The 16,653-nt window shown below is 38.6% G+C and overlaps 1 protein-coding gene across 4 annotated transcripts in view; it reads right to left on the bottom strand.

The window, feature by feature from the left end:
* LRPPRC (leucine rich pentatricopeptide repeat containing) overlaps nucleotides 1-16,653 on the bottom strand; it is a 168,736-nt gene that overhangs the window by 83,143 nt on the left and 68,940 nt on the right. For all 4 annotated transcript variants that reach the window (XM_073339084.2, XM_073339083.2, XM_073339085.2 and 1 more), the window contains 2 exons: nucleotides 9,624-9,748; nucleotides 8,857-8,963 (listed from right to left, as the gene is read on the bottom strand). In XM_073339084.2, the coding sequence (XP_073195185.2) occupies nucleotides 8,857-8,963; nucleotides 9,624-9,748 (232 nt within the window). The remainder of the gene's footprint in view (nucleotides 1-8,856; nucleotides 8,964-9,623; nucleotides 9,749-16,653) is intronic.

A 16,653-nucleotide genomic window follows, 5' to 3' on the forward strand; every position in this document is an offset into this window, starting at 1 on the left:
AAATGCATGTATGTGTCCTTCAAATCGAGAGCGGCGTACCAGTCTCCATGATCCATGGAGGAAATGTTGGAGGCCAGGGAGACCATGTGAAACTTCAACTTCTTGACAGACTTGTTGAGGTGATGCAGGTCTGGGACAGGTCTGAGGCCCCCTTTTGCCTTCAGAATTAGGAATTAGCGGGAGTAGAATCCTCTTCCTTTCATGTTCCAAGGAACCTCTTTCACTGCCCCCAGGTGCAGGAGATTTTAGATGTCCTGAACGAGGAGATGCTTGTGAGAAGGGACCCTGAAGAGGGACAGGGAAGAGGGAGTGGGAGGGTTGGTAGGCTATAAATTGCAGGGTGTAGTCCAAAGAAACCGTATCGAGCACTCAGCAGTCCGATGTGATACAGGACCAGGCTGACCGAAAAGGACGGAGGTGACTGAGAAAGGAGGGGGATGGATCTGGTGAATTGGCTGGGCCATTGTCCTTAGGCACACCCTCAAAACAGCTGCTTCTGGCCTTCCTGATTTCTGGGATGGTCAGGCTGAGTCACCAAGTGGGATGCTGATGGATAGTGTCTCTTAAGCCCCTTCTCCTTGTCCTTCCTCCAGTAGCAGCCCAATCTGGGAGCCCCCCACGACCTGGACTGCGGTGGAGGAGGAGAAGGAGGAGGACAGAATGGCTTCCTGGACTGCTGAGGAGTATGCAGCCCCCAGGAGCAGAGGGTGCCTTGGGAGTCCTTAAGCCCATGGAATCTCGAGTCTTGGCATCCTTATTTTTTGGTGTCCCGCTTGTTTACTGTGGACTCAGCCAGTGATGCCGCAGGGGGACGAGCGCACAAATACTCAAAGCCCTCAGAGGAGGGGGATTGTCACAACGATTTGAGTATTCTGAGGACCCCAGGGTGGACAGGCAATTCCACCCATGCTGGGGTGGTGGCCGAGATGACATTGAAGAAGTCATCAGCCTCCTCAGGAACCTCCTTAATTTGTAGGCCACGGTTTTCAGTCACCCGTTTAAGGAGGAACTGATGCTCCTTGAAGTCGTCTGGGGGACTATGTTGGGATGGCCCGGCTACTGCCTTATCCGGGGGATGACGAGGACTGCACCGCCTGTGGGAGGGTGTTGTCGCCTTCCTTGACAGGGAAGGGCTCCCTCTGTTTGTTCACTCTGGTGGGAGATTGGCAGGTTGAGTAGCACCGCCTGCCCAAGGAACAGCAACAGGGCGAATGAGACCTGTGCCAAGATCCTGAATGACCCCTCCAGGACGGCAACCTACGTCAAGGAGACCGCCTGGTGAGGGTGACCGGTACCTGGTCGACCTATGGCTGGATATTCGTTGGTACTGGCGGTATGGGGAACAGCACCTTGAGTCCGGAGTCCCGTGCTCAGTAGGTGGGGATCTCACTGGGGACCTAAGCCTTCTGGCTGGAGAGACGGGGTGTGGTGCTGGGGCTGAAGTCACAGTGATGGAGACCTGTGCCTGCAGTCTGGCAGCTCGGGGTGTTCTGTCAGTCCATTCTGCCGCACCCCAGTGGGCTTGCCCTTTGGTGACAGTCACCTGATATGGCACCTGCGGAGCCAGTTGGCCTTGCTCTTTAACAGCCTGGACTGCTTCTGGCGCTGAAGGCCCCACGATAGGCTGGGAGCAGGGTGGTGAGTACCTGCCTGGGCTGGGGGGGGGGGAGAGGGAATCTGACCTCAGCAGTACCCCCATGAAGCCCCGAAGTTAACTCTATAATTAACTACTATGAACTATATAAAAAACAAATCATTAGAACCAAGTCTATGAAGAAGACAATGAAAGAAAACTGCTACTGCTCTTGTGATGCAAGACAAGGTGCTCTGACCAACCATCACAGGCAGTAAGAAGGAACTGAGAGGGCATAGGGCTGGCGGCACCTGATATGCTGCCACATAAGCGTGGCACTCCAGGGGGTGCCACAGCCAGCCCTCCGGTTATCGCAGAAATCTCCGACCACTGTGCATGTGGGCAAGCACACACCTAAATGGAATCTACATGAGCAAGCACTCGAAGTATAACAACAAGTTCCTGTCTTGAGGATGTATCTAATTTAAATTGCTGTCATACATTGTGGCATTAAGCTGGTGGGGGGGGGGGGGGGGAGAAGGAGGGACAAGAGAGCGGGAGGCAACAGCATTGAAGAAATATATAAACATTAGGGCTGTCAAGCGATTAAAAAAATTTATCACGATTAATCGCACTGTTAAACAAAACAAACTTCAGAGCCTACAAGTCCACTCAGTCCTATTTCTTGTTCAGCCAATCGCTTAGACAAACAAATTTGTTTACATTTGCAGGAGATAATGCTGCCTGCTTCTTGATTACAGTGTCACCTGAAAGTGAGAACAAGAGCTCATATGGCACTGTTGTAGCCGGCGTCGCAAGATATTTACATGCCAGATGTGTTAAAGATTCATGTGTCCCTTCATGCTTCAACCACCATTCCAGAGGACACGCATCAATGCTGATATGTTCTGCTTGATAACAACTCAAAGCAGTGCAGACCGACGTATGTTCATTTTCACCATCTGAGTCAGGTGCCACCAGCAGAAGGTTGATTTTTTTTTTTTTGTGGTGGTTCGGGTTCTGTAGTTTCCGCATCCGAGTGTTGCTCTTTTAAGACTTCTGAAAGGATGCTCCACACCTCATCCCTCTCAGATTTTGGAAGGCACTTCAGATTCTTAAATCTTGGGTCGAGTGTTGTCGCTATCTTTAGAAATCTCACATTGGTACCTTCCTTGCATTTTGTCAAATCTGTTCTTAAAATGAAGAACACATGCTGAGTCATCATCCAAGACTATTATAACATGAAATATATGGCAGAATGCAGGGAAAACGGAGCCAGAGACGTACAATTCTCCCCCAAAGAGTTCAGTCACAAATGTAATTAATGCATTTTTTTTTTAAAATAAGCATCATGAGCATGTCCTCTGGAACGGTGGCCAAAGCAATGAAGGGTCATACAAATGTTTAGCATATCTGGATATAAATACCTTGCAATGCTGGCTACAAAAGTCCCATGAGAACTCCTGTTCTCACTTTCTGGTGACACTGTAAATAAGAAGCGGGCAGCATTATCTCCTGTAAATGTAAACAAACTTGTTTGGCTTAATGATTGGCTGAACAAGAAGCAGGACTGAGTGGACTTGTAGGCTCTAAAGTTTGGCATTGTTTTGTTTTTGAGTGCAGTTATGTAAAAAATAAAAATCTACATTTGTATGTTGCACTTTCACAATAAAGAGATTGCACCACAGTATTTGTATCAGGTGAACTGAAAAAATACTATTCCTTTTGTTTATAATTTTTACAGTGGAAATATTTGTAATAAAAATTATATTATAAAGTGAGCACTGTACACTTTCTATTCTGTGTTGTAACTGAAATAAATATATTTGAAAATATAGAAAAACTTCCAAAAATATTTAATGTATTTCAATTGGTATTCTATTGTTTAACTGTGATTGTATCTATAACATCCAAAAAACTAGCAAATGTATGTTAAGGTTGCAAAAGCAAGCACTCAAAAGCTAGAAAATGCCAGAATTATGGTTGTCTGTACACTTTTAATTGAGCCCCCTTGTGTGTATGCACTGTGACACAGTCTTTAATTACATAAAAGCACTCTTGCACTTATCTACCTCAGCAACTGCAAGTGTTTACAAATAATTGAAAAACAAGTACAAAAGGTCAGATTACAACTGGCACAGCTCCATTTTTCACTTGGGAGGAGGCAGTTAATAAGTTTTGCTCATCTGTGCTCAATTCCTGTATCTTTCAAACGGTGTTTTTTTTCAGAGCACTCAAACATGAGATGAGTTCACATACACTTGAAGAGGTTTTCTCTTTCAAATAAGTTTCAGCTAGCACTTTCAAACATGACTTAATATTTTCTTAACTATGTACAAGTAATTTTTTCAGAAGTGCCTAACTGATTTAGGAATTTAAGTCATTTTCAGAAGTGACTAAGGCACTGGGAGCCTAAGTCCCACTAACTTTCAACATTTGAAAATGGGACTTGGGCACTTTTGAGAATTGTACTCCATATCTTCAAAAACCTAATTTTATCCAAGTACGTACCCTAAAATAAGTGTGTACCTAATCCTCATATTCATTTTATTACACCCTTCAATGGCCAATCAATTTGCTTGGAAAGTTTTGCATCACTATTCTCCTAACTGGTCAAACTGTTAACTGGTCAAACTGTTTCTGCTTTGAAAGGACTGACCAAAGAGCAATGGACTAAGCTACTTCACTTGACAACATTGCGCTTTCATTTAGCAACCCATTTCTTTCTCCTTCCCTTGTGCAACTTCCAACTTGTATGTTTCAGCAGACACTCATTTACTCAATGAGCTATGGACATTTACTTTTGAGGCTCTGATGTCACAAGATCTTCTTCAAAGAAGGTATCATATGTGAATCATAAAATTATATATCTGGCAGTTTCATCTTATAATTTTGAACCAAGGAAATTTCTGCATGAATAATCTGTAGTGGTGACTTCACTGAAAGTTGTCTGTACTAGAAATAGCACACGCTGCTGCTGCTAATAGATTTAGTACTGGTTCACAACTGCACATGGCTTAGCTGTAGGTATAGTCTATAACACATTGTTCATCTCTGTTCCAGAAAGCTATGGTTAAGACTTGCTCTGAGTAGATCTTACACCATTGTTTTCTGAACCAGTGCTGAAGAAAGTTTGTCTTCAGCTGCAATTTAAACTGTTGTTAAAAAACAGGTAATGTTTTCTAACTTAGACCAGGCCAAATTAGTGGCTTAGCTAGACAATTCTTCACCACACATTTCTAATGATAGCATTGAGCATGAGTATCAGAGGGAAAAGGCCAGTCTGAAAATGTAACTGAAGAACTTTTCAAATTAATTGCTGTGTATGCAGGACTGCACATGAAGAATTAAGAGGAGTTGGCCTAACAAGTTAAGCTAGGGGCTAGAACAAAGCAGCGGTCACAGCAAGTGTATTCAAACTACCATGAGGTGATGTAACATCACCACAACAACAGAATCTTTAAAGGATAAGCCCCCACATACTATATCCAAGGAGCACACATGGTAGGATGATGTGTTGGGGGATGAAGGGGGGAGAAGAGATACCCAAGTGGTATAAAGTTTCCTTCTCCATTCCCCTGGTCCTAAATCAACTGTGTGGCAGTCTAGTCCCCAAGCATAAATTAGCGTAGTCTAAAGGATGCTGTTATGCCAACTGACAAAGACCAAAATGACAACCAGTGGTTGGCAGGATGTAACAAAACCCCAAACATGCATCCTTTGCTCTAGCCACATCTGCTACCTTGGCAACAGAGAGAAGGGATGCTATAGACTCTGTCGTATAGAGGGTGCAACAGCCCTCTGTCACTGAAGGATTGCTACACAGGGTGATCCTTCTCTGCCCAGTTACACTGGGTCTACTGTCAGAATATACCAGTAATGCAGCACACAATGACCACATCACACTCCCAAACAAAACACTGTATCTACCAGCTCTGGAGAGAATCAAGAGACTACCTGAGAAACCCCTGTGTGAATGAGATTTTGATTAGACACACACAGACTGAAGCTAGACAAAGGTGGGTTTTTTTGTTTTTTTTACAAGAGTTAAGCAAAAGGATTTTCTAAGATGTATATTTTTTCACCCTGTTTAATAAGTATATTTTAAGTTTTGGGGCAAGCTCACTACACTTCTATGTTTTTAATCTTCAGTTTTAGTGTGTTTAAACTCAACTTAATGTTTATTTTGTTTCTAATTGCCTTTATTTTCTCCAACAATGTTTTTTTCCTAAGACAACCTGAACTGAACTTGGTGACTTACTGGGGAAATTCACTGTGTGGCACCCTGGAGATCAGGAAGTGACAGAAAGGCACCTGTCTAAATATCTGGTCACAAACGTGTCGAGAACCCCTCCTCTGACAGTACCGTGAGGAACCTGGCTGTTGTCAGTGGGTGCACAGCAAAAGACTGAACCCTGGAGCGATGTTAGACCTGCACTGCAGCAACTACTGCCCTCCTCCTCCTTCCCTAAAATTCCCTGCCTGAAGACAGTAGCAACTTAACACCTTATGGCCTGCCCGCACAGTTTCAGAGTCCTGCTTCCCCAAAGACCACAAGCAGCAGCAGTGGGAAAGGCTGGACTAAATTAGGCCTTCCAACTCTCCTCCCCCTGTGTAGGTGTCAAAACTACCTCACCTGGCACCACCAAGTCCCAAAGGGACTACAAACCAAAACTACTGGACTTGTTATTTCAACCATCTCAAGATCAGAACCTGTACTCTATTCTGCTCAGCACGTCTTCAACAGAACAACATCAGGAATCTCACAACACCAGAATCCTCCAGCAATCATTAACAGACTCTGCTACCACTGTTGTAGATGTACCTGTTGTAATGCAACTAGTCAGTTTTGCATCTGATGTACCTGTTGTACCTGTTGTAATGCAACTAGTCAGTTTTGCATCTGCACTGCCTCACCGTGCCCTTCACTCTTGTTCTTGTTTTGTTGCAATTGATCCTTACCTCTACCTTTTTCCATCTACCTTTAGCCTACCATTCCTATCTCAGTCTTGCTGCCCCTCCAACCTCTCCTGCTACTAAATGCCCTCATTCCTCTAACCATGATTTCATCTCTGTACCACCACAGAATTAAATTAGCTTGGTTAATAAGCAAGCTACCTACATTTAAAATGTAATTACATACCTTCATATAAACATTTGCAACTCCATGATCTGACTTCTTGTATCCCTTCTCATCTCCTCCCCTCACACCTTCACCACTATTATTATTCACCCATATTGCTGAAGGTTTAGACCCCAAACCAGTTGTAGGATCGGGGCCCTGGGTTGCAAGTTTTTCAAAGCCATTACTGTATATATGTCTGCAAAGTGTCTAACACACATCTGGGCTCTCTAAGTAACACAACACCACTAGGCTGACGTAGTGATCTCCACTGGGCAATAATAGCTTGAGGCATTATATTCTCTTTGCTCATCACTTTCTCAATTCCCAAGGCAATGGCATTCTATGGTAATTTTCAGTTTCAGTCAACGTTTTTAGAGAGGGAACACTAAATAGCCCTGATTATCTATTTCATTACGAAAAGAGAGGTTTAGAATTTACCTTTGTTACTATATACAAAATGAGGAGTAGTTCAGTAGTTATTGAAAAACTTTCATTTAGAAGAAACGTAACCCACATATACAAAAGGACCAAATCAGACTTTGAAAAGGTTACACAAGACTTGGAAATCCTAACCCAATGAGCATAAAAAGACAAGCAAGACAGCCAGATGTCCATCTGATCTTTTGATAACAGCATCGGGGTTTATGCCAGAATCTCTGACTCTTGCTGGTTTTAACATTTCACGGTCAATCACCCCAAAGTTAACTTGCTCATTACTTCTTAATTCTTAAAGAAACAGGAGAGGTAAATTGGCAACAGCTAATTTATACAGGGAAGTAGGCTTTCAAACCAAATAAAAAAATATTAATTTGTTTACTGTCTGATTAATTTAAAATATGACTAACCTAGTCTCTGAAAAAAAGTCTTTAAGATAAAGAAATTACCATCAGTGCAAAGAAAACTCAAGAGCACGTTTGAAAAAACTGTGAAAGAAAAGTCTATTAAATCCAAAGAAACAGCTAGTAAAAACACAGAAAACTGCAAAATGTCTTATATTTCCTTTAGCATTCACTTCACTTCTAAACATCCCACAACAAGTTTTTTCCTCCTTACACCTTTCTTTTCTCTCGTATTTCAGTCACACTCTTAAAATAAATTCCTCTTCAGCCCTTGACAATAATTGCATTGTATTCTTTTCTGTATTATCACAATAAAGCTATTAAAGCACCAAAAACTCACTACATTTAGGACTACTGCTTTTCTACTGAAGTGCAAAGCATTTTCTAAAAAGTTACAGTTTTGTCCTACCATCAGAGGACTTAAAAAAAAAAAAAAAGAAAAGAAAACCAGTTAACACAATTTTTATGCAAGATTTTTAATGTCTCATGATTCAGATGAGGATTTCTGTTATCTCATGTATTTTTTTCTTCAGGAGATTACCCCAAAGGAGAAAAGGTGTTTCAGAAAAGAAAGTTCAAAGAAAGAAGACAACAAAGTTTCATTTTCTGAAAGCCCCTCCCCTTTACAATGTTAACTGGACAAGTAATGCAGAGTTTAAGCACACACACACACACACACACACACACACAGAGCGCTAAGAAAAAATATCACAATCTGGGCAGACTCTGCAGCTGCCCTTTTGACTTATCAATTTCAGTAAGCAAAATTTCAATCAAGTCTAGATAAAATATACTAATCCTAAATAGACCAAGTTTGTCACCTACCACTTTCTATAAGCTGCTTACCATGGTTTAAAAAAATTCTAAATTAAATGCCAAACAGTAGCAGACAGCACTTGTTTGGCTGATTAACTTGTAGACAAGCATTACAAATAAATCTGAGTATGGTCTGCAGCAAATTAAATTCCAGTGCTTTTAAGAACAAAGAATTCCTTGGGAAAGAGGATTAGTAACTTTACACCCAGGAATGCCAGTTTAATTTAATTGTTTCACAATCCAAGATTTAATATGCAAATATCATTTTGATATGTAACAGTGAATTTGATAAAGTAAGAAAACAACTTCAGAAGAGAGAGTCTGGTTGCATATTGAACTGTAATTATACATAATTAAGAAGCTGGCCGAGTTCTTCCCCCCCGCCCTTCATTATTTATTAACATGAATCAGAACAAGACTAATTAAAGGTTAAAAATTTTAAATGTATTCTAATTAAGAGTCTAAATAGTCGCATGATTAGAGTATTGTAGTTAAAATCCCACCTCAATGATCTTCTTGGCCTCTTTGTATTTTCCTGTATTCAGGAAGGCAAAGAAGATATCATAGAGCATCGTCATTTCACCTCGTTCTTGACTCACAAAGTCCATGGCTATAGAGAGAAGAAAACTCATTTAATTGTCTGTTTAATAACTGGGAAGCATTTTAAAAACAGATGTCAAAAATAATCAAACAAGTAAGATTCCCCACACCTGGCAAAACACTAAAGTGATGGGGAAATAATTTTCTGGAAAAAGATACTAAGAATGAGGACACAATATTTCAAGATACCTCGCAGCTCAAGGTTAAATGTATTTCAAGTGCTTTTGCTAATCTGCATTATAGTTTATAATAATTAAATTCAACAGCTTTAACAGATCATAAATTGGCATTCTATATTGCTGCAGACTACGAGGACTTAGGATTTCTTAAACATGTTGAGGGAGGGACATATAGAACAAGTTATGGTGTGTCAACACCAATAGACTGACACATATTCCATGATAGCAGCCTTCTGCTGATAGCTAGGGATTTGGTTGTGGAAACATTAGGTTCCTTCGTACCTAAAGTAAGCTTCATTTTTTTTAATTTGCAAAAAGGACACCTAGATGCTGCTGAAAGCTTTAAAGTTATGCACATATACTCTACGCATCCTTCCACTGTTTGCACAGCCTGATGTACAGATAGCAAAAAACTAAACTAAACTAAACCACCACCTCCATAAAGAAGCCAAAATAACCCAACATGCAATATTTGACTATATCCAACTAACCTTTCTGCAGGAGATCAGTATTTCCTTGTTCTATTAGCCTGCACAAGATGTCATGGAGCCTAGGGATCTTGCCATACTTTTTACAACAGTCAATGGTAGCTTCCAGTGCAGCAGGTACATCATCCCTTATGAAAAAAGGGGATACAATTTAAGTTAAAACGACAAACAGCCTATAAGCAAAGTCTGCACAAGAACAGTACAGTATGGCTTAGGGTTTCATCTAAAATTCATGTAATCGCATAAGGATTTTTACATAGACTCCTTAATAACAGGCCATTAAGAAATTTGTCCATTCAGAAAATTTTACACATCCCAGAGTCAGTTTGCATTTTAAATTTATATTAGGACTGTCAAATAATCGCAGTTAACTCATGCAATTAACTCAAAAAGTTAATCGTGATTAATCGCACTGTTAAACAATAGAAAACCAATTGAAATTTATTAAATATTTTGGATATTTTCTAATTTTTCAAACATATTGATTTTAATTACAACACAGAATATGAAGTGCACAGTACTCACTTTATATTTATTTTTGATTACAAGTATTTGCACTGTAAAACACAAAAGAAATAGTATTTTTCAATTCACCTAATACAAGTACTGTAATGCAATCTCTTTATCATGAAAGTTGAACTTACAAATGTAAAATTGACTAAAAACCTGCATTCAAAAATAAAACGTAAAATTTTAGAGCCTGCAAGTCCACTCAGTCCTACTTCTTCTTCAGCCAATCGCTCAAACAAGTTTGTTTACATTTGCAGGAGATAATGCTGCCCCCTTCTTATTTACAACGTCGCCTGAAAGTGAGAACAGGTGTTCTCGTGGCACTATTGTAGCCGAAGTCGCAAGATATTTACATGCCAGATGCGCTAAAGATTCACATGTCCATTCATGCTTCAACCACCATTTGAGAAGATATGCATTCATGCTGATGACAGGTTCTGCTCGATAACAATCCAAAGTAGTTTCATTATCTGAGTCAGATACCACCAGCAGAAGGTTGATTTTCTTTTTTGGTGGTTCGGGTTCTGTAGTTTCCACATCAGAGTGTTGCTCTTTTAAGACTTCTGAAAGAAAGCGCAACACCTCATCCCTCAGATTTTGGAAGGCACTTCAGATTCTTAAACCTTGGGTTGAGTGCTGTAGTTATCTTTAGAAATCTCACATTGGTACCTTCTTTGCGTTTTGTCAAATCTGCAGTGAAAGTGTTCTTAAAATGAACAATGTGCTGGGTCATCATCTGAGACTGCTATAACAGGAAATATATGGCAGAATGCGGGTAAAACAGAGCAGGGGACATACAATTCTGCCCCAAGGAGTTCAGTCAGAAATTTTATTAACGCTTATTTTTTAAATGAGTGTCATCGGCATGGAAGCATGTCTCTAGAATGGTGGCCGAAGAATGAAGGGGCATACGAATGTTTAGCATATCTGGCACATAAATACCTTGCAATGCCAACTACAAAAGTGCCATGCAAATGCCTGTTCTCCCTTCCTGGTGACACTGTAAATAAGAAGCGGGCAGCATTATCTCCTGCAAATTGACACGTTTCAGAGTAGCAGCCGTGTTAGTCTATATCCGCAAAAAGAACAGGAGTACTTTTGGCACCTTAGAGACTAACAAATTTATTACAGCATAAGCTTTTGTGGGCTACAGCCCACTTCATTGGATGCACAGAATGGAACATATAGTAAGAAGATAGATATATATACACATACAGATAAGTTGGAAGTTGCCATACAAACTGTGAGAGGCTAATTAGTCAAGATGAGCTATTATCAGCAGGAGAAAAAACTTTTGTAGTGATAATCAAGATGGCGCATTTAGAGAGCTGACAAGAAGGTGTGAGGATACTTAACTTAGGGAAATAGATTTAAATTGTAACCAAATTTGTTTGAGCGATTGGCTGAAGTAGGACTCAGTGGACTTGTAGGCTCTAAAGTTTTACATTGTTTTATTTTTGAATGCAGGCCGTTTTTGTCAATAATTCTACATTTGTAAGTTCAACTTTCATGACAAAGATTGCACTACAGTACTTGTATTAGGTGAATTGAAAAATACTATTTCTTTTGTTTTTTTACAGGCAAATATTTGTAATCAAAAATAAAGTGAGCACTGTACACTTTGTATTCTGTGTTGTAACTGAAATCAATATATTTGAAAATGTAGAAAACATCAAGAAGTATTTAAATAAATGGTATTCTATTACTGTTTAACAGTGTGATTAATTGTGCAATTAATCAAGATTAATTTTTTATCGTGCAATTAATCATGATTAATTTTTTTAATCATTTGACAGCCCTAATTTATATTTTAAAAGTAACAGGTACAGAAGTTTGCAAATTAACATATTTAATGGTAGACTGTCCTGTTTTGGAAATACAGACAGTTTCTCCACAGATGGAAAAACATCTTCTAGAAATATCAATCATATGACTAGATCTTCACCTCAGACCTCTTACAAGTAGCAGAACATTTATAATGTTGTGATTGTGAATACTGTTCACTAGGGATTAACGTTCAAAAGTCTGTGTACTCTGCTGAAAGCTGGACTTAATTTTTGCAGCAAAATTCCTGGACACTGCAACTGCAGCACAGTATTGCAGAGGACTGGAAATTCTGTGGCAGTTTCAATTAAGTAAGTTTAATTGTTTCACTGTGTTCCCACAATTTCCATTGCTTCAAATTTCTGCACTAATATTTAAAATGTTACTTTTAAAGTTACAGAGTTAGCAACCCAAAAAGATGAATGGAACACTTCAGACCTCTCAGTTGCATCTCTTGCACATTTGGGTACAAATCACTGCACTGGTTTACACTTTAAAAGTTATCCTCACAATTATGAGGACTAGAAGCCTTTCCTTTTAAATGAAAACTTATATTTTTTAGTATATTTGTCCAAAAAGGACAGATTCCAAGCAGAATCACACTATAGTCATGGACTTATGTATGCAAAGGTTTTGTCTTTATGCTGAACTACATATGCTCTATATGCAATAGTCACAGTAACTTCAAACACCAATATATTTTTTAAAATATACTCAACCAGAAGGAAAGGAGGACTCACGAAAGCTTATGCTCATATAAATTTGTTAGTCTCTAAGGTGCCACAAGTACTCCTTTTCTTTTTGCGGATACAGACTAACATGGCCGCTACTCTGAAATCAACCAGAAGGGAGTTTTAAAATAATTAAGAATTTGTATAGCACTGTAAACGGAAATAGTGTTTTTTAAAAGAGAACACAAACCAAATCAAACAGTCCCTCTCCTAAAGAGCTTACAATAACATACAAAGCATAGGACAACAGCTGAAATATAGCAGAGGGTGTGGAGAAATAAGTGGTTAGAGAGACCAGTGTAGCAAAGTTATATGGAATTCGGAGGTTTAAAGTTTGGAGAGTAGAGAGTAGAGGGTTGGTATGGGAAAAATATGTAAAAATAATCTGTGGAGCAAAAATCAACATTTGTTGTGTGATATTTTGATCCTTTCTATATTTTGAAAGACAACCAGATAAAGGCTGGTGAAAGTGGGTAGGAATAGACGGGTACGAAACATGTATGTTTGAAGCCTGTTTACAATAGGTGGTAAATCCATACTGTACACTTGACACAGTAATAATAATTTTTGAAACAACTTCTATTGAGCACCTCCTCAACAGTATTTCATAAGCGTGAATTGAGGAAATGATGTAGTCATTGAAAGTTAATTCATTTCCAAATTGTTCATATTTTTTTCTCTTACACAAATGTTCATAGATAAGGCCAGAAGGGACCACTGTGATAATCTACTCTGACCTCTTGCCTAACACAGGCCCTACGACTTCCCTGAACTATTTTTTGTTTGAACTTCAGAATCTCTTTTAGAAAAACATCCTATCTTGATTTTGAAATTTCCTGGGATGGAGAATCCACCATATCATTTGGTAAAGTTGTTCCAAAGGTCAGTTACTCTCACTGTTAAAAAATGTACACTTGATTTCTAGTCTGAATTTGTCTAGTTTCAACTTCCAGCCACTGGATCTTGTTATACCTTAGTCTGATAGGGTAAAGACGCTTCTAATTTCAAATTTCTGTTCCCCATGTAGATACATGTGATCAAGCTTCCCCTTAACCTTCTCTTTCAAAAGAGAACTCAAGGAGATCAGTCTACTTTTTCCACTATATGGGATGATTTCCAGTCCTTTAATCATTATCGTGGCTCTTCTCTGAACCCCCTCCAATTTATCAACATCCTTCTTGAAACAGTGAACACCAGTACTGGACACAATATTTCAGTAGTGGTCACACCAGTCTCAAATACATAGGTAACAACCTCTTCAGCTCCTACTTGAGACTTCCCTGATTATGCATCCAAGGATTGCATTAGCCCTTTTGGCCACAGCATAGCACAGGAAGTTCACATGCAGTTGATTATCCATTCAACCCCAAACTTTTTTCTGAGTTACTGCTCCCCAGGATAGAGTCCCCCATCCTGTAAATACAACCTGTATTCTTTGTTTCTAGATGTATAACTTCACATTTGGCTGTATTAAAATGTATAGTTTTATTCTGTCCATCTTACTAATTGATCCAGATTGCTCTGCATCAGTGACTTGTCCTCTTCATTATTTACCCCCTCTCAATATTTGTAAAGTCTGCAGACTTTATCAGTGATAATTTTATGTTGTCCTCCAGGTCAATGATAAATTTTAAATCACATAGGGCCAAAATCCAACTTCTGTGGAATCGCATTAGAAACATATCTGCTCAGTAATTATTCCCTGTGTAAAATTACATGTTGAGACCTATCAGTTAGCCAGTTTTTAATCCATTTAACATGTGCCATGTTAGTTTTGTATCATTCTAGTTTCTTAATCAAGATTTTACATTGCCCTTGATTTTATTACTATTTCATATATATTAAGATTTTAAAATGTAAAATATAAAAGCAGAAGAAATGTTAATGTTATAATATTACTGACACTGTGAAAATGAGCCTAACTTGACAGATCTCTACCTTATCCCCTTACTAAGCCCTGTTTACAGTGCATCTTCTGGCACCCCACAGAGTCATTTGAATTTTTGTCATTTGGGGTGAAGACTAAATTACAGGTTAATTTCAAAACTGTAAGTAGATGTTGCAGACTAGATTACTGTCATACAAGAGAAATACTATGGATGAAATATAGATGGATATAAAGCTTCATATAATCACATAATTCTTCTGCTTTAGATGCAAGTTCAGTTTAACACCTTTAAAATCAGTTTTTATTGAAAACTGCTCTCAAATTCTTGTGAGGCACAACAGCATTTACACAAACAAATTAAAGTTTTCAGTTGTAAATTCAGCTCAGACTGATTCTTAAACTGCCATAGTATTGTCTCAGCTGTATACCCACAGCGTTGAAGTGACTGCTTTAGGTCAAAGCTATCAATAAATAAATGAATGAACTAGAATGTCAATCAAACAGACACATTAATAGTTTTTGGTCTCTAAATGTATGATTCTGAAGATATTTACACTGTGTGTGCAGAATAAAAAAATCCAATAAAAAGATAATGGAAATAACATACGTGTTATGGTGTTTGCTGCTCGTACAACATACAAAATGTTTCCATAATCAGGCCCCCAAAATAAATTTAATCTCAATAATGAGACTGGTACATTATAACCTGGCTTAACAGACCATCACCTTAAAGTGATAAAAATCCTCTACATTTGTCTCAAATTTCCTCAGAGCCACATTGGTGGGGAGTTTTTGTTTTATAAGGCTGCCCAACCACAACTTACTGTACGACAACATTTATAAGGTGAATGCATAGGGCTGGTTGCCAAATGATTATAAAATGCAAAATAAAGGAAAACAAAACAGCTCCAGAATACACGTTTATAATACAAACAGAACTTAACACTATTGGAATTGCAAAAACTAAACCTGGGAGGCTTAAATGACTTTGTGCTTGGGTTACTACAATTTGCAGAATAAATCATAGCACCTTTTAATTGTTATATAAAATGCAGTTGTTTAAAGATGATTTTTTTTTTTTTGGTGGGTACTGGCAAGTATTTTTGTGAGAAGAGAGTTGTTAATAATTCAGTAGAAAAAAACCCCACTGACAAAACAAGAACTCACAACACAGCCTTAATATTTAATTTATTTTTAAGTTTATGTTAATGTTTTGAATGCACATTTTGCTACATCTTACAACAGTTTTGCACTTTAATTGAACTGTATGAATATTATTTTTTATCAGTTACATTTAGAACAAAATGTGTGTGCAAATAACCAGACAGGTCCAAGTTAATGTCTGAAAATCTTATTGGACACAATCTTCTTATACAATTTATATATTCATCAATATCCATATTTACATCTCAAAGGTTCATATAATGGATAAAGTGCCTGATCCCAAACACGTTTTAGTTAGTGTGTCCAGTGATGCAGCATTCACAACCTGGCTAGCAAACTTGTGTGTCCATGGGGTCATCAATGCAAGGTAGGGGTCTAAGTTTTTAAATATAAATTCACATGATCTATGGATCATGGAAAAGAACGAGAGTTTTATTTTTATGGGTGAACTACTATTAAAATTTTACTTCTTTTTATTGGTATTGACAAATGCCATTTATGCTTCTTTTTAAAGGGCAAACTCCTATTTCTCTTTTAAGAAACACTTCACATAAGCAGTTTCGATATTACTTCTCACTGCAATCTCTTCATTTAAAAAAAGGAGGTATGCTATCATAACCTAAATGACAGAAGCAGCCTAAGGCATAAGCGTATTATGTTTGACCCCCTCATAAATACAAGACAGCTCTAACTCAGCACTGCACTGCAATTTAGACAGTTCTATTTGTAATAATCTGAGGCAAGTTATTTTTGCTTGGGGCCCTTGTGAATTCTTATATACTGTGGCCCCAATCCTGCAAAAACACCCATGTGGGTAATTTCACTTATACATGTAATTCCACTCAACTAAGAAAGACTACTTCCATAAATAAAGTTACTGACAAGAACAAGTGTTTGCAGGATCAGGCTCTGTAAC

This window comes from Lepidochelys kempii, chromosome 3 (genome assembly GCF_965140285.1).
Source record: "Lepidochelys kempii isolate rLepKem1 chromosome 3, rLepKem1.hap1, whole genome shotgun sequence".
Taxonomy (NCBI): Eukaryota; Metazoa; Chordata; order Testudines; family Cheloniidae; genus Lepidochelys; species Lepidochelys kempii.